General features: G+C 36.5%; 1 protein-coding gene across 2 annotated transcripts in view; it reads right to left on the bottom strand.

Moving 5' to 3' along the window:
* Positions 1-2,146: 2,146 nt before the first annotated feature.
* LOC138320611 (protocadherin Fat 4-like) overlaps positions 2,147-27,722 on the bottom strand; it is a 30,352-nt gene continuing 4,776 nt past the window's right edge. The window contains exons 2-30 of one of the 2 annotated variants that reach the window (XM_069263709.1): positions 24,035-24,132; positions 23,578-23,741; positions 22,358-23,071; positions 21,783-21,854; positions 20,892-21,299; positions 20,159-20,670; positions 19,328-19,702; positions 18,980-19,081; positions 17,649-17,765; positions 16,919-17,172; positions 15,993-16,397; positions 15,612-15,821; positions 14,875-15,409; positions 14,296-14,476; positions 13,575-13,675; positions 13,012-13,146; positions 11,972-12,074; positions 11,271-11,561; positions 11,005-11,156; positions 10,568-10,745; positions 9,300-9,529; positions 7,982-8,218; positions 7,162-7,273; positions 6,689-6,816; positions 6,175-6,302; positions 5,277-5,441; positions 4,149-4,350; positions 3,684-3,718; positions 2,147-3,157 (exon numbers count right to left, since the gene is read on the bottom strand). In XM_069263709.1, coding sequence (XP_069119810.1) covers positions 3,124-3,157; positions 3,684-3,718; positions 4,149-4,350; positions 5,277-5,441; positions 6,175-6,302; positions 6,689-6,816; positions 7,162-7,273; positions 7,982-8,218; positions 9,300-9,529; positions 10,568-10,745; positions 11,005-11,156; positions 11,271-11,561; positions 11,972-12,074; positions 13,012-13,146; positions 13,575-13,675; positions 14,296-14,476; positions 14,875-15,409; positions 15,612-15,821; positions 15,993-16,397; positions 16,919-17,172; positions 17,649-17,765; positions 18,980-19,081; positions 19,328-19,702; positions 20,159-20,670; positions 20,892-21,299; positions 21,783-21,854; positions 22,358-22,646 — 5,691 coding nt within the window. In that variant the 5' untranslated portion in view covers positions 22,647-23,071; positions 23,578-23,741; positions 24,035-24,132 and the 3' untranslated portion in view covers positions 2,147-3,123. The remainder of the gene's footprint in view (positions 3,158-3,683; positions 3,719-4,148; positions 4,351-5,276; positions 5,442-6,174; positions 6,303-6,688; positions 6,817-7,161; positions 7,274-7,981; positions 8,219-9,299; positions 9,530-10,567; positions 10,746-11,004; positions 11,157-11,270; positions 11,562-11,971; positions 12,075-13,011; positions 13,147-13,574; positions 13,676-14,295; positions 14,477-14,874; positions 15,410-15,611; positions 15,822-15,992; positions 16,398-16,918; positions 17,173-17,648; positions 17,766-18,979; positions 19,082-19,327; positions 19,703-20,158; positions 20,671-20,891; positions 21,300-21,782; positions 21,855-22,357; positions 23,072-23,577; positions 23,742-24,034; positions 24,133-27,722) is intronic. The other variant, XM_069263710.1, reaches the window with a different exon arrangement.

The raw sequence follows: 27,722 nt of genomic DNA, 5'->3' as shown, positions 1-27,722 counted from the left end.
CCCCTGGAGTACAGTATCGAGGATTGGGGTGTATATTGCAACAGTGATAGTTACTCCTGGAGTACAGTATCGAGGATTGGGGTGTATATTACAACATTGATAGTTACCCCTGGAGTACAGTATCGAGGATTGGGGTGTATATTGCGACAGTAATAGTTACTCCTGGAGTACAGTATCGAGGATTGGGGTGTATATTACAACAGTGATAGTTACCCCTGGAGTACAGTATCTAGGATTGGGGCATATATTACAACAGTGATAGTTACCCCTGGAGTACAGTATCGAGGATTGGGGTGTATATTACAACAGTGATAGTTACCCCTGGAGTACAGTATCGAGGATTGGGGTGTATATTACAACAGTGATAGTTACCCCTGGAGTACAGTATCGAGGATTGGGGTGTATATTGCGACAGTAATAGTTACTCCTGGAGTACAGTATCGAGAATTGGGGTAATATATTACAACATTGATAGTTACCCCTGGAGTACAGTATCGAGGATTGGGGTGTATATTGCGACAGTAATAGTTACTCCTGGAGTACAGTATCGAGGATTGGGGTGTATATTGCAACAGTAGAGATGATATTACACATGATAGTTACGCCTGGAGTACAGTATCGAGGATTGGGATGTATATTACAACATTGATAGTTACCCTGGAGTACAGTATCGAGGATTGGGGTGTATATAACAACAGTGATAATTACCCCTGGAGTACAGTATCGAGGATTGGGATGTATATTACAACATTGATAGTTACCCCTGGAGTACAGTATCGAGGATTGGGGTGTATATTGCGACAGTAATAGTTACTCCTGGAGTACAGTATCGAGGATTGGGGTGAATATTACAACATTGATAGTTACCCCTGGAGTACAGTATCGAGGATTGGGGTGTATATTGCGACAGTAATAGTTACGCCTGGAGTACAGTATCGAGGATTGGGGTCAGTATCGAGGATTGGGGTGTATATTGCGACAGTAATAGTTACTCCTGGAGTACAGTATCGAGGATTGGGGTGTATATTACAACATTGATAGTTACCCCTGGAGTACAGTATCGAGGATTGGGGTATATATTACAACAGTGATAGTTACCCCTGGAGTACAGTATTGAGGATTGGGGTGTATATTGCAACAGTGATAGTTACGCCTGGAGTACAGTATCGAGGATTGGGGTGTATATTACAACAGTGATAGTTACGCCTGGAGTACAGTATCGAGGATTGGGGTGTATATTACAACAGTGATAGTTACGCCTGGAGTACAGTATCGAGGGTTGGGATATTGTGGTGATTGTAGCATAATCATCTAATGTAAACCAACTTGTTTTACGTGCGATTCAATTTCACGTTATCCACAGCGGTTCAAACCGCGAAAATGTTTCAAACACAGGAAGAACCGAATGAGTCTAAAATAGGAGATCAAATTGTCTTAAAACAATTGAGATGGAATCGTGAAATAAAGTCGTCGCAAAAATAAGTCGAGTTTTCAATAATTTGTACAATAACATGAATGGATCTTGATTTTATTTACACCTGTTTGCATAATGAAAAATACAGAGGGGTATATGAGGTTGCGTTATTTAAGGATTAAAGTCTCTTTCTGGTGGTTCTATCGAAGGATAAAGTTGAGTAGGGTATCGATATTTGTTTCATGGACCGCTTCGCGGTCCATTCCAAATATCGATACCCTGCTCAACTTTATCCTTCGATAGAACCACCAGAAAGATACATTAATCCTTAATTAAAAGTACATAATCAAGAACTGCCGAACTAAGTTAGTTCACAAAGCAAGATACTCTTTTCATGGCTACATCCAATTAGCTAGTGCTGAATGAAATAGCACTTGGTACATGTTACAGCTTATGGTATGAAGATAACATGTATGCATATTGATTTCGTATTTTCCAGACTAATTAAAGATGGTCACTTTGGTCCCTAGAGAGGTCAAGGTTTATAAATCCCCCAATTTCAATGAATGTTGTGGTCAGGGATTCACTGCTATAAATGATCACTTTAGTAGGACCCTTTCTACAAACGCTTGAATTGGTAGTTTCATATGTAATTTCTTCTCTACCACATCGGAAATATTGTCATATATAGTCATATGGAGTAGTCTAAAAACCAAGTCAACCAAGCAGAGCTCTATATTGGTATATTACGTTTATTTGTAAATATGTAAACTACAATGATTATCTTACAGGCAATGGAACATCAACAATGAAAACGATTACTCTTTGATTCAACTGGGATTGCATCTATATAATATGAAAAATATTGATGAAGTAAAAACAATGATAGAAACATATCACTTAAAATATAACAGTACGCATTGCTCGTTAACATAATGTTATTTGATTATATTTCACATTTAGTTAAATATGAATGCCTAAAGAATTAAAACACACAAGAACCATCCATATTTAACTTGCCCACATTCATACCTACAAAGAAAATTGACACAGTTATGCCCCTTGAGCAATTTGTCAATAGAGAGCTAGAGAGAGTATTATCGATCAACATAAACATATATTCATCATCCGATTTATATAAAACCGATATCGTACATTATGATAACAAGTATCAACAGGCATAACCTTTAAACAAAGAAATATAGGCATTGAGTGAAAATATCCATGAAACAACAAAGCAGGCCTCATTTTGTAATGGATATGCCTTACAGAAATTATATCATTACACGAGTATATAAACGATAAAATTATACCCGTACATCGAATTGTAATAGAGACTCTTCATGACGCTATATATGTAGTTTTTAAAGTAATGTCGTCGTCATTGGAGAAGGATGTTTAGTATTTATTATCGAATTTATATTTCTTATTTAATAGTTTATCTGTGTATTGGCATGAACTTTCCGTACATTAGATATATCTTACCTAGATACTTTTACTGTTTTGTCGATTTTGGTTGAAATACAACAGAATATTGTAAATTATTGCAGTATTAAAAAAACGCATGTGCATTTAACTTGTCAGTTGGAGACATCCCAACGTACAAACAAACACAATAGGTATTATCATACACACAATAATACAAATGATTATCAAGTAATATTTGTTTGTCTTCAATAGTTCGAGCGTCGAAATGAAAATCACATATTTTAGTATGAAATATTGACCGACACGTCCTCTTCACTGCAAATGAAAGAAAAATATTGTTTCTAAGATATGTGCAAAAATGGCAATTGTAGGAAAAGCAAATTATTTTAACTAAAAATCTTCTTTATCTAGAAGTGGAGGGCTAGTGGTGTTATGCCGCCTATCAAGATTAATAGAATCTTACATAAGTCTGTCAAGTGGACAGGGATACCTCAACCCGAGTGACATATTTTGGCAGGTCAACCCGAGCCTTGCAGAGGGTTGTAGGCCAAAATCTTTCAGGAGGGTTTAGTAGATGTTACACATAAGTACATGTCGTTATTAAGTAAGACAGTGATAAATAAGTTTAAATCTGATATCCATTGTAAACAAATGCCTATTCATGCCAATTCATCATACTAAATTGTTCATGAACAAACTTCCGAAAGGCTAACTTATATAATATAACATGTAAATATTTAAAATATAGCTGGGTTTTTAACTTGACTTCACTTCTATTTTACGTGTTGTAGTAAAGAACTGTCATGTGTTCAGGCTGACATAATAAAAATGGCACACATACCTTGCAGTAAGCCTAAAAGCTGGATTCATGATCGCCTGAAACAGAAAATACAAAAATTAATAATGGACAACATATTTCGACAATAAAAAAGGTGTTTTATTTAACAAGATCTTTTTCTTAGCGGCTCGAATGAATTATATTTATTATACAAGTATATAATAATATACTACAAAGAAAATAAATGACTAATATCTGAATATCAACAAAAACTATTGCAAAAAGTAAATGGATTTGACATCAGGCAAAGCTTATTTTAACCATATGAAAAATATCACTAACTTTTGCATGTAGCAGAGACTGATGTACTCGGTAAGTACTATGCATTGAATACTAGTACAGTGTACATGCCTGTGGATATTTTATGAATTTACTAGAACACACGTTATTAGTCTCATTTAATTACTTTTGAATAAAAGAAATTTTACAAAAATGTCACGCTGCGCTATGGCTGATCAGGCAACTCACCTCTTGTGTCGGTATGGTATCATAAGTACTTAAGGTATTATTTCCATTATTGCTACTTGGGTTCCTCGTGAAGCCTTCGTTACTTGTGTATTCATGTGCATTTCTTCCATCTATGGAATTCAAACCCTGATATGTTGGGTTATTTTCTTTGTCTTTTCTACTTGGGTTGTATACATCCAGCAATTTATCAGCTGTCCGATACCTGTTAATTAAATAAATAGAAAACAAGTTCATCGTTAATATTTCCATTTATTCGGGACTTATACTATATAACCTTAGCAAACAAAAAGTGAATTTATGAGATCATAATTCTTCTATAATTTCCGTTGGTGTAGTGATATGTATAACATGTATTGTGACGTCATTCTGAACGACATCATGACGAAATGACGCAATGCGCATTTTTTGTGCATACTTACGTGACATCGGAATAGAAAAACCCAATTGTTCAAAATGTTACTAAGTATGGAACATAACGGTTCAAATGTTGGAAAATGATTTTATGTTTATTTCCATGGACTTATTTTTTACCGCGAATGAAGTCGGGAGTTCTTATAACGTCTGAGGTACTGAGAACATCACAAGAAGAGGCTCCACTGACGGAAGCAGCGGGGAATTTGATTTGGTAAAAGCGATTACAGTGTACATTACAGGTTGGCTTAAAAATAACAGAAAACGGAGATATAAACATTAAATTGCCTTCTTGGGGGATTTATAGTCCTATAATTCTCCCAGGATTGCAGACAAATTACGCGTTATTCAATTTCTCTGTAATCCTGGGAGAATTGTATGTTATTATCACATTTTAAATCAGTAGGCCTTTTGTCTGAAAATTTAATTCAAATAAGAAATAAAGCCTTTCGTGATACAAAAATTATGTTTTCGTATCATTTTGGTGCACTTTACACACTGGGGCCGTGGTGGCCGAGTGGTTAAGTTGTCTCGACATATAACCACAAGGCCCCCACCTCTGGGTCGCGAGTTGGAATTCCATGTGGTTAGTTGGCAGGTACTGACCGCTGGGCGGTGGTTTTTCTCCTGGTACTCCAGCTTCCCTTCACCAACAAACCTGGATGTTAATAGGAAGTTTATCTAATAAAACCATAACCCATTTTGCACACTACTTACTTATAGAAAAGCACGAAGCAGACGACAATAGCAATACAGAGCGCTCCTACAAGTGCTATCATTACGGCGAAAAACAGATCTTTCTCAGCAACAATTTCCTGTTTCACAGCCTCACTAACGCACGGTACATACTCTCCGGACAATATTATCATCACCGTGCATATACTGAAACGAAGGAGTTACTGGTTATAACAAATTTCTGAAGTTTAATTTATCTTTCTAAGAAAAAATCATCTTTCTAAGTAAAATTTATCTTTCTAAGTAAAATCCATCTTTCAAAATGCAGAGTAGATTATTTAATACTTTTTTTTTAAATATTAAAAACATATACTGAATGAAAGATGTTGTATTACATTATATGGGACAAGGAAGTAATTATAACCGTGTGGTCAAAAAAATTGTAAAATTTTCGAGGCGATCTGCCCCTTTATCAAGACATACAAAACGAACACGATTACATAATAGGATACGAACAGTACTGCGGGACAAAGTAGACAAATATTTGAGGCCGGATCTACCAAAATGTATCCATGCTGTTCGACAGAGCACTAAAATATGAGCGATGACTGGAAAGCGTGCCACGTGTGACGTCAAATGTGTGGCGAAATTTATATATAGTGCTCATTGGTATAGGATGCAAATTTAGTCGCCGTACCTATCTTCTCGGTGTGTTGGCAAAGAAGCAAAGTCCTAAATTTAGTCGCCTAATACATTATACATGTACACATAGAGATACATATCGTTTATTTTAAATTAGCGTAAATAAATACATTAAATGAATAAATATTTCTTAATGTTATAATCTCTTATAACTATTTCATTTTTTAATAACGCACACTGCGGATAAATCACGTTCGACACGCGGAGCTAGTGACGTCACCACTATCTGTATACTGACCTGTATTTAGGGAGTTCACCACTATCAGAAGCTCTCACGGTTAAAGTTAGGTTTGAACTATCGAACTTCTCATCTATGAGATAAGAGAGTTTGATATCTCCAGTCACAGGGTCTATCGCCATCACATCCTGGAAATCAAACATTAACAATAGGAAACACAGCAAGCAATAACGCACCATAATTCTACAGGTTTGTTGTCCAAGATATTACAGAAACCCAGTATACAAATGTTTCTTAGAAAGTTACGTCATTTGTAAAGACTTTGAAAAATCCAATCTGATTCGAAATTTACCATTTTAGTATTTATCACTGGAAAATTATATTTTGTGCCCAGTTTCACGAACATTCCTTAAATTTAAGGAATTCCTTAACTGAAAATCCCCATGAGAAAGCATTGCAAAAGTTAAGGAAAACGTCTTCTGTTAAAGAGCTTTCCATAATTTCTGTAACGTTTGAATAAGGAATATCTTAAAGCTAAGGAACGATTATGAAACTGGGCCCAGGTCATACGTACTCGATGGTTTCCTGCTGTAATACTGTATCTGATAGCATTCAGAGGGGCAGTATCGGCATCTGTTGCTGTTACTCGCAACACAACTTCTCCAAGTGGGTGACTCCGGTCAAGGTCCTCTTGGTACACAGCTAAAACAGAAGAATAAAACATTGAACTGCGTTATTCCAGATATACTTACTAAAAATAATTGTTCTTATCTAAATTGTGTTTTACTTAAATAAATAATGTGAAATGTTAATTTGTGTTATGAACGCATATCAAAATATTGTTTTTATCAATTTCTTGAATTGGATTTTTTTTCTTTTTTTATAGCCTTTAAACGGAGCAATATTGAGCTTATCACTTACGTTAAAAATTAAACCTTTTTACAATTGGACGCGATTGAACCCAATGTTTAAAGATTAAAATTAGATTACAAGAGCAATTAAAATCAATAATGAAATTAAAAGCTGTGGCAGTAAAACCAGCTTTACCCTGAGAAAAGATTGGATAATGTTGGTTTGGATCTTCATACTTCACTTCAATAATGACTGGTGTCGTGTCCCTCATGGAAGTATCGTCCAGGTCCATTGCTTCCACGGTTAGCTGTGTGACAATTAATATCACTAATTCTATTTTTCTTGTAACGAGCATATTCAGTAATTTAAAGTCTACTAAAGGAAAACACGTTTCCATTTGTAGCATCACTTCTGATTGAGAGTCCATAATTTTTGTTGGAATTTAAAAAGAAAATGTGTATAGTAGATATAATTATGATAGGTAACATGAATAGCTTTCTCTTTTTGATTTTCAAAACTTAGAAATCACTCAATTAACTAATTTATTATGCAATGTAGTATGCAATTCACTAATAGTATTCGTACCACCTTTATAGTATTCTGACATTTTCTAATCACGGAACGATATCGTTTTACAATTGTCTGAGAAAAAAAATACTGCAAAATATTATTTAAAAAAGTAAAGAGTTACTGATTTCCTCTATATCAACGATCGTGAAATTCAATAAAGTAGTAAATATGTCATACCGTATATCAAAGGTAACGCATTTCGCAGTCTTGACTTTCATAATTATCGTTACACAAACATGTAGTTCAAAATGCTTTTGATATATGTCAACGACTTCTATATCTTCATCTTGTATATACTGTCCTAAGTATGACGCCACAGTGACAATCTGATTACTCTCTTCGCTTACATGGATCGTTTGCAGAATTCCGGTTAAGGTGGAAACCCTGGTGAATTCATTTTTATATAGGCGCATTATATTAAAATCACCAAACAGCGTCTCATTACCATAATATAGAAAGTGGTGGTCTGTCTGACCAGTTGGAGACTCCGTGTTGTACGCAATGTCCCTGTGTTAGGCTCTACCGTTATAGTGGAGGGCCCGAACACTGACGTGTTCCTGTCACTAAATGTGGCCGACGTAGAGAAAAACAGATCTGTGACGTTATACGACGTCCTACTGTAGTCAGGGCTGTCTCTGTCATCAGCTGTCACTGTCCCTACCGACGATCCGGACGGTACCGTCTAGAAAACATAGAAACGAAGTGGTCACTATGGTAACATCATCAATGACAAACAATGCTTTTATGTCATATTACTTTAGAAAGACGCAGCAGATCGTTATCGTGATAAAGGGCATACGAAAAAAAATGTTCCCTAAACGGTAACAACTTTACTCATAAAGAACTATTTCTCGATCAGGTCTGTAACTATTTGGAATGAACTGCCAGAACATGTAGTATCAGCACGATGATATTTAAATACATATACAGATTTCAATATTTTTATCTGAACACAAGTGAACCCCCCAAAAATTCCAGGCATTATTCAGCGTATATTTGTTAACTTTATTCATCATAAAGGACAGTGATATCCCAGCATATGATAAAGATGTATTAACTATATAGGATGAGCATCATTGTCTCTGACATCCTGGACAACAAAGCTCAATTACGACAAAATTTTATTTCATAACACCCTCTCCAAAATGTAAACTTTAAAACACATTTCATCATTCAAAAATATTTATATTTTCATTGCAGTCCCACTATGTAACCTTACCAAAAGCAGTTGGCAGTCATATAGACAATGAACATGCGCCTATTGTGACGTCATTATCATTGTGACGTCACAATTGTCGTGACACGATCACGGAAGACGGCTCTTCCAATGGCTGCTCCATTCATAACGATAGCTAATGCTTATTTCATTAAAGATGCAAAATTACTTGGGATCTCATCATGAAATTGTAACTAAATGTAACTATAAGCATTGAACGTCTTTCAATGCTTAACTAGCAAACAAAATTTACCGTAATTCACATCCTTCATCCCAGGGGTTACTATCACCGTTGCTATATCCTACCCTTGGATATAACAAAGCAAACCTGTATGAAGACTCTGTCTGCGACAACAGAGGAAACTGTTTGGAATAAAAACAACGGTACACTGTATGACCTTAAAGCTAAAGTTTCTATAGTTTTCGGATTGGTGGGATTTTTTTTTTTTTTTTTTTTTTGCTATGGAGCTGGGAAGGATTTAATGGTAGACAGTGATAGTAACCCCTGGAGTATGGATAATGGCTAATTCGTGACATAGCATCCTACCTGATATGTACTAAATGTTGGAATGTTACTGTAGCGGAATCGTGGTGATTGGTCGTTTATATCCAGAACGGTAATGTTTAAAACCAGCGTTTCTGAATCCTTTGGTGGTGATCCCTGGTCGCGTGCTATGATGCCAACGCTGTAATACGGCCCGTCACGTTCTCTATCCAATGAAGTGCCATCCACCATACTCACCTCGCCTGTCTCACTGTTGATCTCGAATACATTTTCTATCCACAAATCAAAACTTTCATCAGTAAAAGTTTGTGAAATTTCGCCATAACCTTGCATCTCATTGTATATCAAAATCTGGAGAATTATCAATATCACGTTCAAATATGAAGCTCAAAATTATATTTAACTTCAGATATAAAGTGTCATAAATAAAACATGAACCCGAACTTCCTCAGGTACTAACGTCCGTGATCTAACCTAAAATAATCAGAAGTACTCACATCCGTGATCTAACCTAAAATAATTAGAGGTACTCACATCCGTGATCTTACCTAAAATAATCAGAGATACTCACATCCGTGATCTAACCTAAGATAATCAGAGGTACTCACATCCGTGATCTAACCTAAAATAATCAGAGGTACTCACATCCTTGATCTTACCTTAAATAATCAGAGGTACTCACATCCGTGATCTAACCTAAAATAATCAGAGATACTCACATCCTTGATCTAACCTAAAATAATCAGAGGTACTCACATCCTTGATCTTACCTTAAATAATCAGAGGTACTCACATCCGTGATCTAACCTAAAATAATCAGAGATACTCACATCCTTGATCTAACCTAAGATAATCAGAGATACTCACATCCTTGATCTCACCTTAAATAATCAGAAATACTCACATCCTTGATCTAACCTAAAATAATCAGAGATACTCACATCCTTGATCTAATCTAAAATAAAGAAAAGGTACTCACATCCTTGATCTAACCTAAGATAATCAGAGATACTCACATCCGTGATCTAACCTAAAATAATCAGAGGTACTCACATCCTTGATCTAACCTAAAATAATCAGAGGTACTCACATCCTTGATCTAACCTCAAAAGATCAGAGGTACTCATATCCTTGATCTAAAATAAAGAATAGGTACTCACATCCTTGATCTAACCTAAAATAATCAGAAAATACTTAATTAATGATCCTCTGTTACCGTTACTCTTAATTACAAATATCTCACCATAATGCTAACCTCAGTGACCCTGTATATAATCAAAATAAACATAGACGGCAATTCTGTTACCCACCTGACGGATCTTCCAGTCTATAAGTGCATGTGCACTTGCGGTTTGTAGTACCGTCCCAGTCATTAGCTTCGGCAGTGTAAAATACTCCAGTTACCTCAGTCTCCTCCCGAAGTTTCGGATAGACTATTAACGTAGGGAAATTCGGTCTGACATTGGCGTCCTCTATGTTGATTACCAGCTAAAACAGTAAAGCGAGTGTTATAACGCGTTACACTGAAGACAATGAAGAGGACATCTGAATTCCGTGTCGCTGATTTGCATTAAACGGGAAAAATAAAAAAAGTTCTACTCAAAGCCATAACTTACCTATCCAAACCAATGCAATGCAGGCGATAGACAGAAACTGTAACTGGAATCTAGTGTAATAATCAATACAGAAGTTTTAAAAATGTAATTTTGCCACGACAACAATCAAAAAAGCCAAATCTGATATTTACCGTTACGGATGAGGATAGGCGATTGGAAGCTCCAGGAAGCTGGTCTATTGCGGTTACTGTAGTAACCATAACATCAAGTCTGTAGTCATACAAGGATTTGTCCACAGACACCTGTCCAGTGTTAGGATTGATGTTCAGGTAACCTTCGTCACCTGAAATCAGATTCACATTAAAATCTAACAATCGTGACATAAGAAGGTTTGATAAATATTAATAAGAGAAATAACGAAAACATCAAATTTAAGGGAAATTGAAATCGTTTTTACCTGTAAGTATATACTGTATCCGTTTATTCAAACCAGAATCTGCATCTGTTGCCATGACGTTGATGACGTTAACCCCGGGACTGAGATCACGTGATATGTTAACTTCATATGATAACGAATCAAAGACAGGCGAGTTGTCGTTAACGTCAGTTATATTGACATTGACTGTGGCACTGCTCGTTCTAGGATTAGTCGCCATGTCCGTGGCCACAATGACACATGTATACGAAGTCTCTGTCTCGTAGTCCAAATCTATTTGACCACCTAATGTCATGATAAGCGAAGTTGTGTCTGAAAGAAAAACGCCAGAAACATGCAGAAAAACGCCAGAAACATGCAAACGCGGATTCACGACTGCAAAAAAAAAAAAAAACAACAAAAAACAAAAAAAAAAAAAACAAAAACTCAAAGAAAAATATCTATATATATTTACCAGTCTTTAATACTTAACTAAGCACTTCGGGTAAACTGTGAACAATAGATTTTGTTTGTGTACATTCAGGCGCATTTATAAATTCCAACTAGCGTTGATAGTTGTACACAAATACTTAAGTATTTATTTCAATATCTACTTTACAGAATCGTTTGGAAATATACAGAGAATGAAAGAATGATGATGATTTTGTATTGACTGTGATCATTTCATATAGTACCAAAGAGTGATCGGTAGCTTGAGAGAAAAGAGACTTAATGATACAGACCTGTTTTTATTTTGAAAGGACACGTGGTGGTACCGGAAGTAGATAGCTGTATTTTCCCGTTTTCATTCGAGTCGGCATCACTGACAGAGCCAAATGCATTCGTCTGAAATAAATGTATCTACGTGATATAAAAAAAAATCCTTTTTACTTAACAGTATTTGGTAAATAGTATTAAGCAATATTGGAATTCCCCGTAAATGAATAAATGGCTAAAAGCCAAACAATAGAAAGTGCTTGATACCTGCATGTTAGCCTGATACTCCACAACACTGTGCATTCATCTTCCTTATTTGCTCAACCAAGTGTGTGTTTCATACTTATCAAAATACTTTTATCAAAAGTACTCAAATATGATACATCTGACAATGGGTCTGTACCCTTTACTTATGTACATTAATCTCATTATTGGTCACATATTTTCTCAGGAATTTTTGCAGTTTGTTTAAAGTCCCGATATCCGTATCTGTCTTATTTTTTATAATTTCGATAAATGTTGAAAAAAACCTGTTGTATAATATACAGAGACAGGACTAAATCAAAGTCAAGATGAGCGATAATGATTAGGAAACTTTTGATGAAAATTAAAAAAAATATATTGAACATCGCAAGGTGGGTCCCATTAAGTCAAAAAAGACGAAGTTAGCCGACATTGTAACGTCGTTGTCGATAACGTCATGTGACTGCCGAACTTCATAACGTCTGTCCGAAATCTTCAGAGAAAGGGTCATAAATTTTCCGACTTTCGTTCGGCAATAATCGTAACTTCTATGGCGAACAGTTTAAAATAAAGGCATGTTTACAAGAATCGACTTTCAACAACTGCTGTACCAAAATTGTTAAGAAATCATTATAAATAGTCTTTAATATAACTTTATTTCAACTACATTTACAAATACTAACAATATCAGTGTCGAATCTAACTTGACTTTTTGTTGATAGTTACGTATAGTGTAGCGTTAACATATACACAATGAAAAAATACATGATTAATCAAATATTTTTCAAGGTTTTTTTCTGTGTATGAATCAGCCCAATATTACCTCGGTTCGGAAGTTTTCTGCGACATGAATCAGGTAAGAGGTTTCCGAGAATGTCGGACTGTTATCGTTCACATCCGTGATAACTACGTCGACCTCTATGCTAGACGTTCGTGGGGAGGGGCTTCTGTCGAACGCCTGAAATACACGACCGTTTATAATACATGCTGGTAGTGCTACAGTGACGAAATCAAATTTTCATTTCAATCATTGATAGAAACACAACGCATTATAAATAGAAATATTGCGAAAATAACACTTTCCAATAAACTCCACACCATCGGAAAAATAAAAAACAGAAATACTTTATTTTCATTGTTAAATCTTTCTTTTTGACCTTAGGCTGGCCAAATACTCACGGTGGAATTGAGTAAGGAATACGAAATAAAAATTCAAAATAGCCAGAAAAGTCCTGCATCAACAATACTATCAAAATATTATATTTGACAGGTAAAAGACGCCTTGCATCAATAATACTAAATATTACATTTTACCAGGGAAAATAAGCATACATTAACAATACTAATGAATACATCTATCAGGAATGGCAATGGATGATCACGTACCCGGACAGTAAACTTGCAGGCGTGGTATGTCTCAAAGTCCAGCGTCTTTACAACACTCAGCTCACCAGTTCCTTCATTGATGGTGAAGTCCTGCCAGCACACTACGAAGATCAGAGATGAGCGTCAATGTTACAAAGTACATAAACATAGTCACTGTCTCCCACTAGGGCTCGAACTCGAGACCCCTGGCTTACAAGTCTGACGTCCGTCCGATCGAGTTACTCTAATCTATATAACGGCTTTGTATTGTCCAGGTCTACAGAGTTAAAGAACACCAAATATTACTTTAATCGGGAGGTATATCACGGCATGTATTGACCAGAACTACAGAGTTATAGAACACCAAATATTTCTTAAATCGAGAGGTATATAACGACTTTGTATTGACCACGTCTACAGAGTTAAAGAACACCAAATATTACTTTAATCGGGAGGTATATCACGGCATGTATTGACCAGAACTACAGAGTTATGGAAAATTCTTCTTCAACGACCCTTTCTCAATATAGACTTTAATATTTCGATACTACTATGGGAATGTTTTACATAATGGACATAAAAAGTGATTCATCATATACAATTTTAAGTTTTATGGTGGCGAAAACAGCATTCTATTAACCTTTTATCAGGTCCATTTTACCCCTTATTCGAACGCCGCCGGAACACCTGAATATAACTGATAGCTTGTGTAGTAAGGTTATGACATTGTTTGACCCCTTACCTGAGTTTTCACTGTTGTAAAGAGCGAAGTATATATCAGCATTGACGCCCACATCTGCGTCAGTGACACTGACGTCAGTAATCACAGTTCCAAGGGCTTTATTCTCCTCCACCACCACTCTATATTTGTCGATAGGGAAAACTGGACTGTGGTCATTGGTGTCCGCTACAGTCACATTAACCTGAAACCAGACACGTTCATCCAATTAACATATGAAACATCCAATTAAATCTTAGCAGTTTAAATAAATGCTTTAAATCGATTTTAATAGTCAGCCTGATAAATCATCATAGATGGTGTAAATTACTCTTACTACCATCTGCAACTAAACACATGTTTACAACAGATATGTTCTATTATAACGTTAATTAATGTCAATAGAATCTCTAGGACCAGATGCTTCCTTTTTCCACAAAAGGTCGGTAAATATTATGGAACAAATCAATGATATGCATGTACATTAGTTAAAATAAACACGCTTGTATATTTTGTCATTTTTTGAGCTGGAGTAGTTCCAACATACGCTTTACTACAAAATGAAACTTAATGAATTAAGTAAAGAAAATCTATCTGTCCTACCAATGTCAAATCTCCTGCCATATTGTTACTGCCATCCTCCCGTACACGGACAACGACCACATATATATCTTTTTCTTCTCGATCCAGACTATTCGTGGTAATGACTCCTGTATTGATATTGACTGAGAAACTTCCTATGGGGTTTGGAATATCGTACTTCGCAGTAAGCCCAAGTGGATTGTCCAAGCTTTGACCCACATCACCCACAACTGTATTGTCGCCTAGGTTTTCTAACACAGTGAACGTGTGATACTGCTGACGGAACCTGAGGTTGATAGTCGTGTCAGCGATTACCTGTATGGTTACGGTAGACGTGGAAGTACGGGGTTGCGTCCCCCTGTCTGTTGCTGTCACAGTCGCCGTGTATGTGCCAGCATCAGGTGCAGGCACACTTTGTACAGTTCTTATAATTCCATTGTCGTCAATGGTAAGAAGGTTTGACCCAGCTAAAGCAAACGTTACTTCGCCATTCATGCCAGAGTCTTCATCTTCAACATCCACCACTATTACTGGTTTGATCGTTGAAAAATCATTCCTTAAAAAAGACGTTTAGCCATAATGAATAGTGGTATGGCATTGGGAGATAGAAGAAGGATATGGGTAACAAATTTATGTTTGCATGTTAAGGTAATTTGGTTTGCAAGGAAAGATGGGTATTGGCTTTTTTGACATCCATCTTGCTTTTTTATCTATGCGCTATACTTATTAATAGGTTGGTATGAACGGGGACCACTTACTGTTGTAGACTCGCACTGTCAGGATGACTCATAATTGGAGAGTGATCGTTTATGTCCCGAAGCGTGACAATGGCCGTGGCAGTGGTCTGTAGCGGGTTCGTCCCTGTGTCTTCTGCAATCACTTCCATGTTTAACTGTTGTTGAGCCTCATAGTCCAACCTTCCATTACACCTGACAGCACCGGTGTTCGCATCCACCACGAACCGCTGACTGAAGAAAGAAAGGAATGAATATGTTTTGAAAAGTGTTTTGGCGGGGATGAAAAACAGGCAATGCACCGGTAAATTGCTAGAGACATGGAAAATCAAATTTTAGAAAATAGTATGGACAATGTCAGTCCCAACTTGGGACGAACAAAATATTATTGAGATACTCGCTTACTCTGATGTTCTGTAACGAAGAGAATCGGTGGCATCTCTATCAGATGCAGAAAGCTGTCCAATGGTATTTGTACATGGTACTTCTTCATCCGTCGTTATCAGAAGGGAACTCGGCGCAAACACAGGTTTATTATCATTGATATCAATTATTGACACTGTCACTGGTACGGTGGAGCTTCGCGGAGGATCCCCGCCATCTACTGCCGTCACTATCATGTTATATACCGACGTTTCTTCCCTATCTACAGCAACAGGGACAGATATAATCCCGGTTTTATACCCAATGACAATCTCGTCCCCGCCGCCGTCAATTAGATAGGACAGATCTGCGTTGTCATCCACATCTGCGTCCGTAGCAACAACCACTCCCAGGTTGTCAGTGGTAATTTCTTCCTGGATACTGAAACTGCAATGATCAATGTAAAAACCTCCTATCTGCGACATGTTGAAGATCATCTATATACAAATATTGTATTAGTTTTATATTGGGTAACAATTATGTAACTCAGTTAAAAATAGATTATTGTGTATAAGTGCAAACACGTTTATCTTATCATTTTTTTTATCATTATTATTGTTTTTTTATGATTGTTGATTGTTTAACGTTTTGCGTTAATACCAATGTTGTCAAAAGATCACATGACTATCTTATACCCATAAAATAATCAACAATTGATCATTGAATTATATAACAAGCTTTTTTTAAAGGTAATAATATAAAGCTCCTACCTAACACAGCATAGAAAAAAACATAAATAGATCAAATGAAATATTTTTGCGGTGGAAAACTGGGGGTAAATACTTGGGGACTGATTGTAAGGGTAGGTTCAATGTTGATGTGGTGATAGATAATGTCATCCGTCTGTGGAAAATACACAAATTGTAACAAAGAAATCAACCGAAGGCAAGCTATAAAATATTACCTACCTGTAAGACGGCGACGAGAAAGCAGGATCGTTATCATTAATATCCTCTATAGTAACGGTAACTATAACCTGGTTTGTATTCACGCCATCGTCAGCTGTAACCTCGACATTGTACACGCTCTTTTGCTCTCTGTTTAGCGTCTGCAGGGTTCGAATTTCCCCAGATTGTGAGATGGTAAAGAAGGTGTTCTCCTGGCTGATTCTATACGTAAAGCCTCCTGTATCCTTATCCGTGGCCTTTATCGGATAATCCATCTAAAATACAAACTAAGGCTACAGCAACCTCTACCAGAGTTATCGTTCCTTATACCATTTTTAGGGGAAGACACCACAAACAACACTGGAGGAGCTTATGTAACAGCATGATTTATTACCCGGATAAAACTTAAAACGTTCTGAAAAATAGTACTAAACCAATTAACCTTTGGTTACAAAATAATGGCAACGGCTTTAGTAAGAAGCACTTGCCAACATGCTTTGTCATTTTACTCGTTTGGCAACTGCTTTACTAGAGTAACTGTTTTGTCATCCCTACGCGTGGCCAATATCAGTCGTACAATAAAACTGCAAGCAAGGACAATTAAGAAATGTGAAAATAATACCGGAACTCTTGATGGGAAGCGTTCGTAATGTTAATGCATATTTTATTACATGTGTAAATAACGGCAGGAAGCGATTCCAACACGTTTTAATGCATTTCCTGTAACACATACCAAAGGAGTGATGCATACCTTAACGACAGTGTTGGGCGACTTTTCTTCTTCCACCGTCCCGGAGTAACTTGTCCTTTCAAACATCGGCTTGTTGTCATTGACATCTGATACAGTTATTGTCAAGTCTCCCATTACCTTGGAAACAGAACAAATGGAAACTTAGACCGGTAATACTCTTATTTCTGCGTGAAACTCGTTTTTACATGGAAACTTACTACACAGTATACCCATAGGTCAATGCTTTTATAAAACAATTCGGTTTTCATCTGATTCTGTTCAGTGACACAAACAAATAGGAATAATGATATTTTAGAAAAAAACATAGGTTAATGATAAAGGTTTACGTAAATCCAAAAGAAATTTTGTGGTGAAATAGCGTTAAATGATGCTTCATGATATGCTTGTGCGTTGATGGAAAGTTTGTGTTGGTAGGTGTATTCGTGTTAAAGGCCTACTACCTTTCTAAAACAAAAAGGTCTCTTAAAACAATAACAACATCAGAAAATATGACCTAAGGTGTGGTTACAACACTAAGCAAATGCTAGACTTCCTGCGTAATCAATGTTAACAGTGATTAATCGCTGTTTTGCAGTCTGGTGCAGTAATAATCAGCTAACTCGCGATAATTAGGACGACGGCGGGGAACATAAGACGACCCGAGTCATGGAAATTATCATTCGATTTAGTTTAATTAAACTATGCAGAGGGTGATGATACGTGTAGTATCAAGGATAAGCTAATAACTTTTGGGACTATATAAAACGATAAATCTGGTTTCACTTTCCCATTTTAAAAATTAAAAACCGTTCCGGAAAGTTAGTGGACCTTTAATGGCCTCTTGTTTTTATGTAATGATTAGATCGTATTACAGGCTGATGTTAATCAAACAGGCGGTTATTCCAAGGTAATGGTCTGTGGCAAAACTGTTTTGTGCCAAGTTTGTTGATTTTCTGATATTTCAATATAAAATCACTAACCAGTTACATTCCGCATTAACACACCAAATCAAACCTACTTAATATGAAAAGTGAACTTTTAACCGTAGACGTGGATGTTGTAAAGAGTGGTTTCTTTTGCTAAATAAACCGTAAAACTGGTCGTCATATGATTATGTTTGAGCTGAAAATCTACTGTGAATTTATTCACCTGTGAAAAAGCACAATGTAAATATGTTTTTTTTGTTTTTTAGTTTTTTTTTTTTAATATTTTTTTTTCTTTTTCAATGTCTCCTCTTTATGTATCAATTTAAATCTTAAAATATTTTTGCCCGTGTCCACGGAATTATTTTGACTATGCTTTGTATAGATGCTTGGCTTTTTCAGTCTTTGATTAAGAAGAATAGCGCTTACAACAAGGGCACAGGTAGTGGTTTGTTCTTCGTTGGCTGTGATAGAGAACTTATAGTTGTCCTGGGTTTCTCGATCCAGGGACCGTCCAACTGAAACCACACCCTGTAAGGAAACGAAAAGTTTTTTTTCTAAGTAAATTGTTAATAAGGATAAAGATAGTGGTTTTTTCAATAATATAGAGAGTTTATTAAGTTCAGAAAACTGGGAACATCTAATAGCTGACGAAGACAAAGGAGAGTATAATGTTAATACATGTATCGTTTTTTGAGGACGGTTGTGCCATTTAGGATTTTAATGTTTATAACAACTTTGAGAAAAACTAGATTTATAATGAAAATATATACTAACGGTTGTGGGATTGAGAGCGAAGAAATCGGTTGTACCACTGCGGCTTGCAAACTCGTAATTAATGTATCCAGGACGGGCCACCGTTGCAACTGTAGTTTGCAAAACTGCATCTTCGCTGATAGTTTCGTTGAAAACAAATCCCAGATTTCGTTCTGGCGTTCTCCTTAGATTCACAGTTACTGCGGCGGTGACAGTATGGAGGATATTCTCGTCCTGTACCTGTACCGAGAACGTCATGTACTGGGCCGAACTCACGTTAGTGTCGTTCGTAAAAGGGATGTCGTCCGTTTTGGCTCTAGTCGTAACAATGCCGTCCTTCTCTCCAACAGCGAAGAAGGACGTTATACCCGACTGAGGAACCAGGATGTAGGTCAGCTGCAACATATTTGGTTTTGGTTAATTATACCAGACACCAAAGTTTACTCATATGAAGTAGTAATAGTATAAGTTTGAAATGAATTCAATTTTGTGTCGGTATCACTTTACACAAGTAAGCACACTAAATGACACGTTATCATTTAAAATAACAACAACGTTTTCTTTCGGCAATGATTTAGCAAAATATGCAGATTGTTATCTTCGATCACATACGCCACGTTTGAAGCCTTTCCATACTTGGTGGTTATGTACAGCCACAGAAGAGCATTTTTGGTCTGGAGCTAATACTCACTAAAAAGTTATATATCTAAGAAACTATTTTGACTTACTGGTGCAAAATAACGTTTAAATGTTTTTGATAAAATAGATTTGCAAACAAATTCTAGGAAAATTAACTTGTTTCTTACGTTATGTTTTTCTCAATTTTGGTCTAAAGTAAGTTTTCTCAAATACCTGAGACCCTGGGTCGGCATCACTTGCTCTCACTGCTCCGCACACGACAGTAGACAGCGGTGTAGGGAAAATGGAGAAACTGTACTCGGTTGTATTTAATCCAGAAGCTGTGACAAAGTTCGGAATGTTATCATTGGTTGGTAGTACCTCTACTTCTACTGAGACAGGAATTGTGGTAACTTCTGTATCCATGGTGATTGTCACAACCATCGTGAATGAGAAACTCCGCTGTCCGTTGTCGTAGTCTAGCTGTCTGGCGTTCTGAACCTTTAAGACAGTACCATCAAATGCGAAAATATTGTTATTTATGTTAGACGTGATAATGGCGTTTAGGGAAGATTGGCGTAAAAGCATGAAAGACGTAACTATATGGTTTTCATTTGAATCTTCCGGAAGTTTTGTTTTGATCTCTGTCTTAAGGACCACGGCAGTCAAGCTAGTGGTTGTTGTAGATGTACCGTCACGGCGTTGAATGCTTGTAGGCAAAGGGACTGCAGCTTCCACGGAGTCAGCTGTGGAAAAGAACAATGACAAAGTCTGTACTTATCTCAGTTATATAGATTTGCAAATACTTTTTGTGAAATAAAAAACACCCATCATCAAAATGAATTACCAAAATTTTATTTTAGAACGAAAATTAAAATACCAATCGTTTCATATGAAATGTGTCGATCTGGTTTTGAAAATGGTAGAAGTGTTTATAATATCGGTAACTCGAGAATGGCATGCTTACATGAGATGGCGTCGACACTCAATTGTTGTGTTGTGTGTACTGCTCCGTCAGGTCCAATTGTCATGTAGTCGGAGTTGGAGAGAGAAAGGGAAGCACCTGGTGCTACAGATGTTACAAGATGATCGGAAAATGTCATGTCTGGCAAAACAACAACAACATTGCCTCCAGTCCTCTGGATCGTAACCGTAACAAAGATAGAGTCCATGATGACATTAACTCCACTTAGAAACCTTGCCTTCACCATAAACTTTCGGACGCTAGAATCGGAAGGAAGAACTGACGATGTGCGAATGGTTACGGTCTGACAGGAATCCACAACAGCTTCAAAAAGGTCGGTGTCACCAAACAACGTCACTTCCGGTTTGGTAGTGCAAATGTCGAGAATTTGTGTAAATGTGGCCGTCAATACTAAGAAAGAGGAAATGACGTCTTATTAGTAAGATATAGCATAGCAATATTGATTTGCTGTACTTCAATATCATTCTTGCTGCGACTTGTTTTTTAAATACCAAACTTTGGCTGTTCATTTCACGATAAATTGTCATCAATATTTCCGGAATTGAACTCATATCATGGCGATTGGTTTTCAGCTGTCTTAACAGTTTGTGAAATATGCTAAATTCAACAGCATAGGAAAGTAAGCAAGTCTACAGTTATATTGTAATTAGGGAATGCAATTTATATATGAATGAGACATTCTGAATAACTATTTTATTTGTTGAATTGAATATGTCTAAACACACATGGAAAATTTGTACTTTGATTTAGCTAAAGAGTTATTAAAAATACCTACATGACGTTTCAAGTCAATGTATGTGTCGGATGTAAGATAAATTTACCTGTATGACGCCTGAAGTCAATATATGTGTTGGATGTAATCGACAAATTTACCTGTATGACCAACAGATGCTGTGGCTGGTATATCCGCTAACATCTCAGAATTTCCAAAGATTCCTTCAGGTACTGAAAACGAAATCATCACATACCATACGTAAACATTATATATATTAACGAATTCATAATCTCACTCGGTTTTAAACCGATACTTAGGCTTAAATAATCCAAATTACGATGCATCGCCTTTAGATGATTTAGATTAGAAGTATGTTTTAAATTACCGTCTAGACAATTATCAAGACAAGTCAGGTACATTTTATTCAAAGTCGGTACATATAGGTTAACATTTCAAACATAGCTTTTAAATGCTATTACAACCGATTGTAAATATAACTGAAATACTTAAGTTACTTTGCAATGTTGGTGCTAGCGACCTAAATGAAGGGTGCACCTCTTTAATTAAATGTTAAATTATACAGCAAGCCTATAATTCCTATACATTATAAGTTAGAAGAATTGCATGATGTTTATTATGTTAAACAGAATATAGTATGAATCGGTATCAACATGAAATTTGTTTCTACTAAAGTGCGATAAGCACTTTCCGTAATTAAATGACTGAACCTCACGTTTACTACACATATTTCCTTTCTCAACATATCCCGGGATGCAACTGCAAATCCATTCGTCATTGTTGTCGGGCATACATGCACTTTTAGCAGGTTGGCACCGCCCACTTTCTCCTTGCTCGCCACAGTCACTATAGAGAGGTAACCATGGTAACGTAGAAGGTGACACAGGCGTTTCAGGGCAACCAGTTGGAGGTGTTGTCGTCGTTGTTGTCGTTGGTGTTGTTGTTGTCGTCGTTGGTGTTGTTGTTGGAGTCGTTGTTATATTAGCTGCGACAAAATATTTCATTACTTCATTGCAACAAAGAACAATGAAGCATGCGTTAGAAGCAGACCACTATGGCTGAGAGAAGTAACAAGACAGAACTGGAGTGGTTTAGAAATGGCGGTGTAAAATGTGTGTTTCCTAACCCTAATGTTTAGCGTTTTATTGACTGCATAAGTGACAAGGAATATACAACATAAAACGACACAGGACAACACAGGACAACACAACAACTACTTATAACTCACTCTCGCACCATCAACTCAACAAACTGACCTCTTACCACGGACGATAGATTATGTCCTCTGAAAGGCAAAAAGTATTAAAACAAGAAAATGAAATCAAAGGATATGTGTATACTGCCCTTTATATTATCCTCGCTGCTCTGTAGATGTATTTCCCAATATGTCTCTCTTGTGCTGTTTCGTCTGTCGGGGAATCCATGGCATCTTAAAAAGGAAACAATAAACCTGAACATAGCATCATTTCTTTGTTTCCTTTAAGTACTCTAGTGGTTTGTAACCACTCTTCCTAAGCGTTACGGTAAGATCTGTCCTAGGTAGAGATAAATGAAGTGACGTTTCCTGTACTGAAATGAGTGTGTGTGGTGTCATTAGTGATGTTTGTGGATGTGATAACGGAATCTTGTCCATTTACGAAAAACCCAAAATAACAAACACAGTGACAACATATAACTTACATCACGAGACAAACAAATAACTCTCACAAACATTTCCTCAGTCTGTAACACACAAACACAATGTGTGACTCAGCCATAAATCCTTTATTTCTTTCTTTTCTTTCTTTCTTTCTTTCTTTCTTTCTTTATTTTCTTTTCTTTCTTTCTTTCTGTTTTCTATCTTTCTTTCTTTCATAGCTAGTAAAGTGCGACATATTAAGATTGAAACTTACCATATACACGTGGTTCCTCATTGTTTTTCAGATCACAACTCACCTGACATATAGATAAACGGAAAGAAAATATGTAATTGTAATGCTGGTGTAGTGTCCGTTCGTGATCCATCCAATCACACACCAATAGTGTTTTTTTTTATCTTGAACGAAATTTGATGATCCATCACTCCCGTGTCAGATCAGTTAATAATACCAGGCATTGATCTACAAAAGATGATACAAGAAGCAAACTTAAATACGTTTCTGAGAGTATTCGGATGACATAGGTTGATACGAGGACTTGTAAAGTGTGTGGTGAACTGCATTTGGTATAAGTTGTTCTGCACTATTTGTTTGGTAGTTGTAGTGGTAGTTGTTAGGTCACAAAAAACACGAAAGACAAAACACAAACAACATATATCGCTCTCTTGCATTCCTCAACTTATACATCAAAAATCTTACATTGTATCCACAATACTTACGATCTTGGTCGCAAGAACAAGACTTGAAAAACCTACCTTATACCACATAAACAATGGAAATTTAACTGTATTATTGGGCGCTTTTGATTTATCCTCTTCTTCTTCGTTTGCATCGTAACGCAGTGCCATGATACCTGAAACAAACAATAGGAACAAAAATCTTACTTAACAAGACATATTCCATGCAGATTTGTTAATGATCTTGTACATTGGATACTCTGTCGATTGACTTTATTCTAACACCAAGGGGGACGATTAGTCTGCTCTGTAATCATTAGCTAGCCAAGCTTTAATTCCCCTTTGGAGGTGTTGTCTTTTCAAAACAGGAAATCTGATATAAGGCATATGTCCCGTGTGTTGGTCGAAACAGAATTTATTTTAAAAGTTGGGCAAGGACCGCTTAGGTCACAGAATGTTAACGGATGAACCGTTATTTGGATCACAGTCGATCTCGAGTGTCTTTTGTAAACTGAGGAAAGATATATATAATTTACGTAAAAAACCTGATAATGTACATGAACTCAAATGTGTGTCCATAATGGAGAAACAGGAGTCGCCATAATGTCAGAAGAGCTATGCAACATCCAGCAGAAGTCATACCAAGCCGATGGTACGTCCGTTTATTGTAGGGGATCAAACGTTATACAATCGTGTTCACGTGTTCGTTTTCATGAAGTTGATGCTAAGAATGCTATTCAATATTATTGTACAGAGTTTGATAATATGTAAAACAACACCTTACTCCAAACCCTAAAACTAACAAACTAGGACATTTATTGAATGTAAAATCGGTAAGTTAAGACCCCCGAACGTTTTATTCAAAATATGTAAGTATTGTATTAAGCTGCACAATATTCAAGTATTCAAGGTCGTTTGATGACTATATTGAAAGTTTTTGCTATTGTATATCGGGCTACACAACATTGAAACACCTTTTTCTTGGTTAGTGAAAACACACAGTTTTCAATGTTTAAATGACTTGTGTCGCAACTTCCCACAACAAGTCTTTTCTTCATCCACGATATCCGCCATACCGCTAACTCCAGATTATATCTCTCCCAAATGAGAATGAGACGTGGTTACAGCGCCATATTTGTTGATTTATACGAGCTCATGCACACTACTGCTAGTGTAGGTCGTATACACATCTCTCAACAATACACATTATACATTACAAAATGGTGAAACAGCAGATACGTCGTAGGCTTTGGTTGGTCATTTATCCAAGCCGTTGTCGTACTTCCTGGTTGAAATTTTGCAACGATAGCGTGTTTATATGAAAACTCAATCTTACGAGCTAAATACACATTTACCTAGAATGTCTATATTTATACAAGAGAGGCATCATTGTGCATTCCAATGGTGGCGTGACAATATCGAAGCCAGTAATTATAGGTAGGGTAAGTAATAAGGCCGTGCCAGGTTTCAATGCTGCAATTCTAAGTATAAACTTCATTTACCTCGGCGATTTCGAAACATACATTTGAATTCAATTTTCCAAACTGAGGTAACCGAAATACCGTTAAGGCACGCATTCGGACAATTGTTCCAATACCTGTTCACGTGATAAATGGGAATCAAGCTTTTGCCACAGAGGCGAAGGACAATTATGTAACAGATCTAGGCGACCTACCACCAATACCTCTATACCTTTGTTTGTTTTGTTTTTGTTTAACGTTCTACTAACAGCCAGGGTCGCTTAGGGTCGTGTCAGGTTTTCGAAGGTGGAAGAACCTTAAGTCGAACAACCCGATAAAAAACAGCGATCATTGGTCAGTTAAGAATTCGCTACCCAGAGATGAAGCGCTAAAGATCATGTGTCGGCACGTCAATCAATAGGATTTCGCGGCAGAGCTTTACATAGACAAGGCATGGATAGTGTGAGCTGAGTTTTGGTGAGGGTTAATAAAAACTGAAGCTTTTCTTCTGTCTATAACAAGCATTCAACGTACTAAACTTAATGATTACAATTGTCAGTGAGGAATATAGCTAAATTAAATGAGGTACACATTATGTTACAGTACTGTCAATGCCGAATGCAGGTTACAACTAAACCACCGAGAATAACTTTAATGGTTATTTTCAAGTAGTTTATATGCATTTTTAGTTTAGAACTTCGAATAATTTTCAATAACTACACTAGTCTAGTATACTATTTTGCTTGACAGTTGATTACATCAAAATTGCATAAATAATTAAAACCTATCAATATAAAACTCAAAATATAAATAACACTGCCTCACTCGCTTTTGGCCTTGAGTTGAGCGTTCGTCCTAGTGAGGAACTTTCTTGGTTCTATCCCCTGGCCTCGATACAACATTGTTTATAAAATGTTACAAGTGTACTGCTCCCGCTTAGCGCGCTACGTAAAGGAGTAAGAAGACGGGTGTGTCCGTTGTTAGTATAACGTTACAGGGTGCGGTGTGCTGGTCTGTCCGTTGTTAGTATAACGTTATAGGGTGCGGTGTGCTGGTCTGTCTGTTGTTAGTATAACGTTACAGGGTGCGGTGTGCTGGTCTGTCCGTTGTTAGTATAACGTTACAGGGTGCGGTGTCCTGTTTAGAGTCTTTGGCAGTATGTTTCAGTGATATCGCACTATACATTGGCCAACAGTTTCAACTCATTACAAGAAATCATATCACGAACATACCGCAGCCTCCCAAACCACACGAACAAGTGCCAACCACAACACATTGCTTACAAGGTGCGCTTGAAAATGGGACATTAAACACAAATCAACACCTTGATAAATCGCTGTTCCATCCTTCTCAGACTTCCGTTTCAAAACGTCACCACAAAATCCAATCAAAGTTGATGATGTTGTTGCATGGTTATACAGTAAACATGTGTATAGAAATTAGTGTCACACTGATGATAGTAGAACGTAGCTGAATCTTAAAATAAATCAGAAATGGCAAATTATGTTTTGGAATATACAAAATAGACGTGCAGTTTAAGTAATATTTAAAAGTCTCATTTTCAGATGATTTTTTTTCTAACTTTTATTTTACTTTATTGATTTTTAAAGGGACAATTCAGTCTAAAAGAACATTAAAATTTGTACATATATCGGGAAAACCCAGTTCTAATGGAAATTAGATCAGTCGGTTTTACTGTGATATGCCAGAAAAGCCCATGATGGCGAAATGCGCGTGAAATGTTCAAACTCGCTCGCTGTCGACCATTACATATTGTGGTCAAACATCTTGTATGCCGAACCCTGTCCCCTGCTCGTAGAGTAATACAACTTTTGTCTAGAACTGCTCAAATCGCTCTAACAGTAGTGTGTTTACCTTATTAGGTGAATTATCTTGCCTAAAAAATTATTTTATCACCTCCTCAGTGGTTATGTAGTTCATTTGTTAAACATGCGTGACTTTGGCTCGGGTATGGGTACAGCGTACATATTGTACCTGCTAAATCGTATTTATCAACGATTTGTAATTACAACGGTATCAATTAAAATACTAAACAATGACGCGGAATTTGTCAATATTTTATGTTATATGTTTCATAAGAAATATAAAACAATACATTTATGCCATATTTTGCTTTTTGGTTATGTAAAAGAATTAGCCTGAGCGAATTGTCCCTTTAAAGAAAATTATGTAAACGAAATATAACATTCAATTATTTAGCCAATATTTATATACGTAGCGTCCCGCTTATTGCACTTCCCGGTTGTGTATTTAACATTCAGACAATAAATGCAGAAACCGGTTTA

This window comes from Argopecten irradians, chromosome 4 (genome assembly GCF_041381155.1).
Source record: "Argopecten irradians isolate NY chromosome 4, Ai_NY, whole genome shotgun sequence".
Taxonomy (NCBI): domain Eukaryota; kingdom Metazoa; phylum Mollusca; class Bivalvia; order Pectinida; family Pectinidae; genus Argopecten; species Argopecten irradians.
Note: the sequence above shows the minus strand (reverse complement) of the source record. Positions and strands in the feature narration are given on the sequence as shown.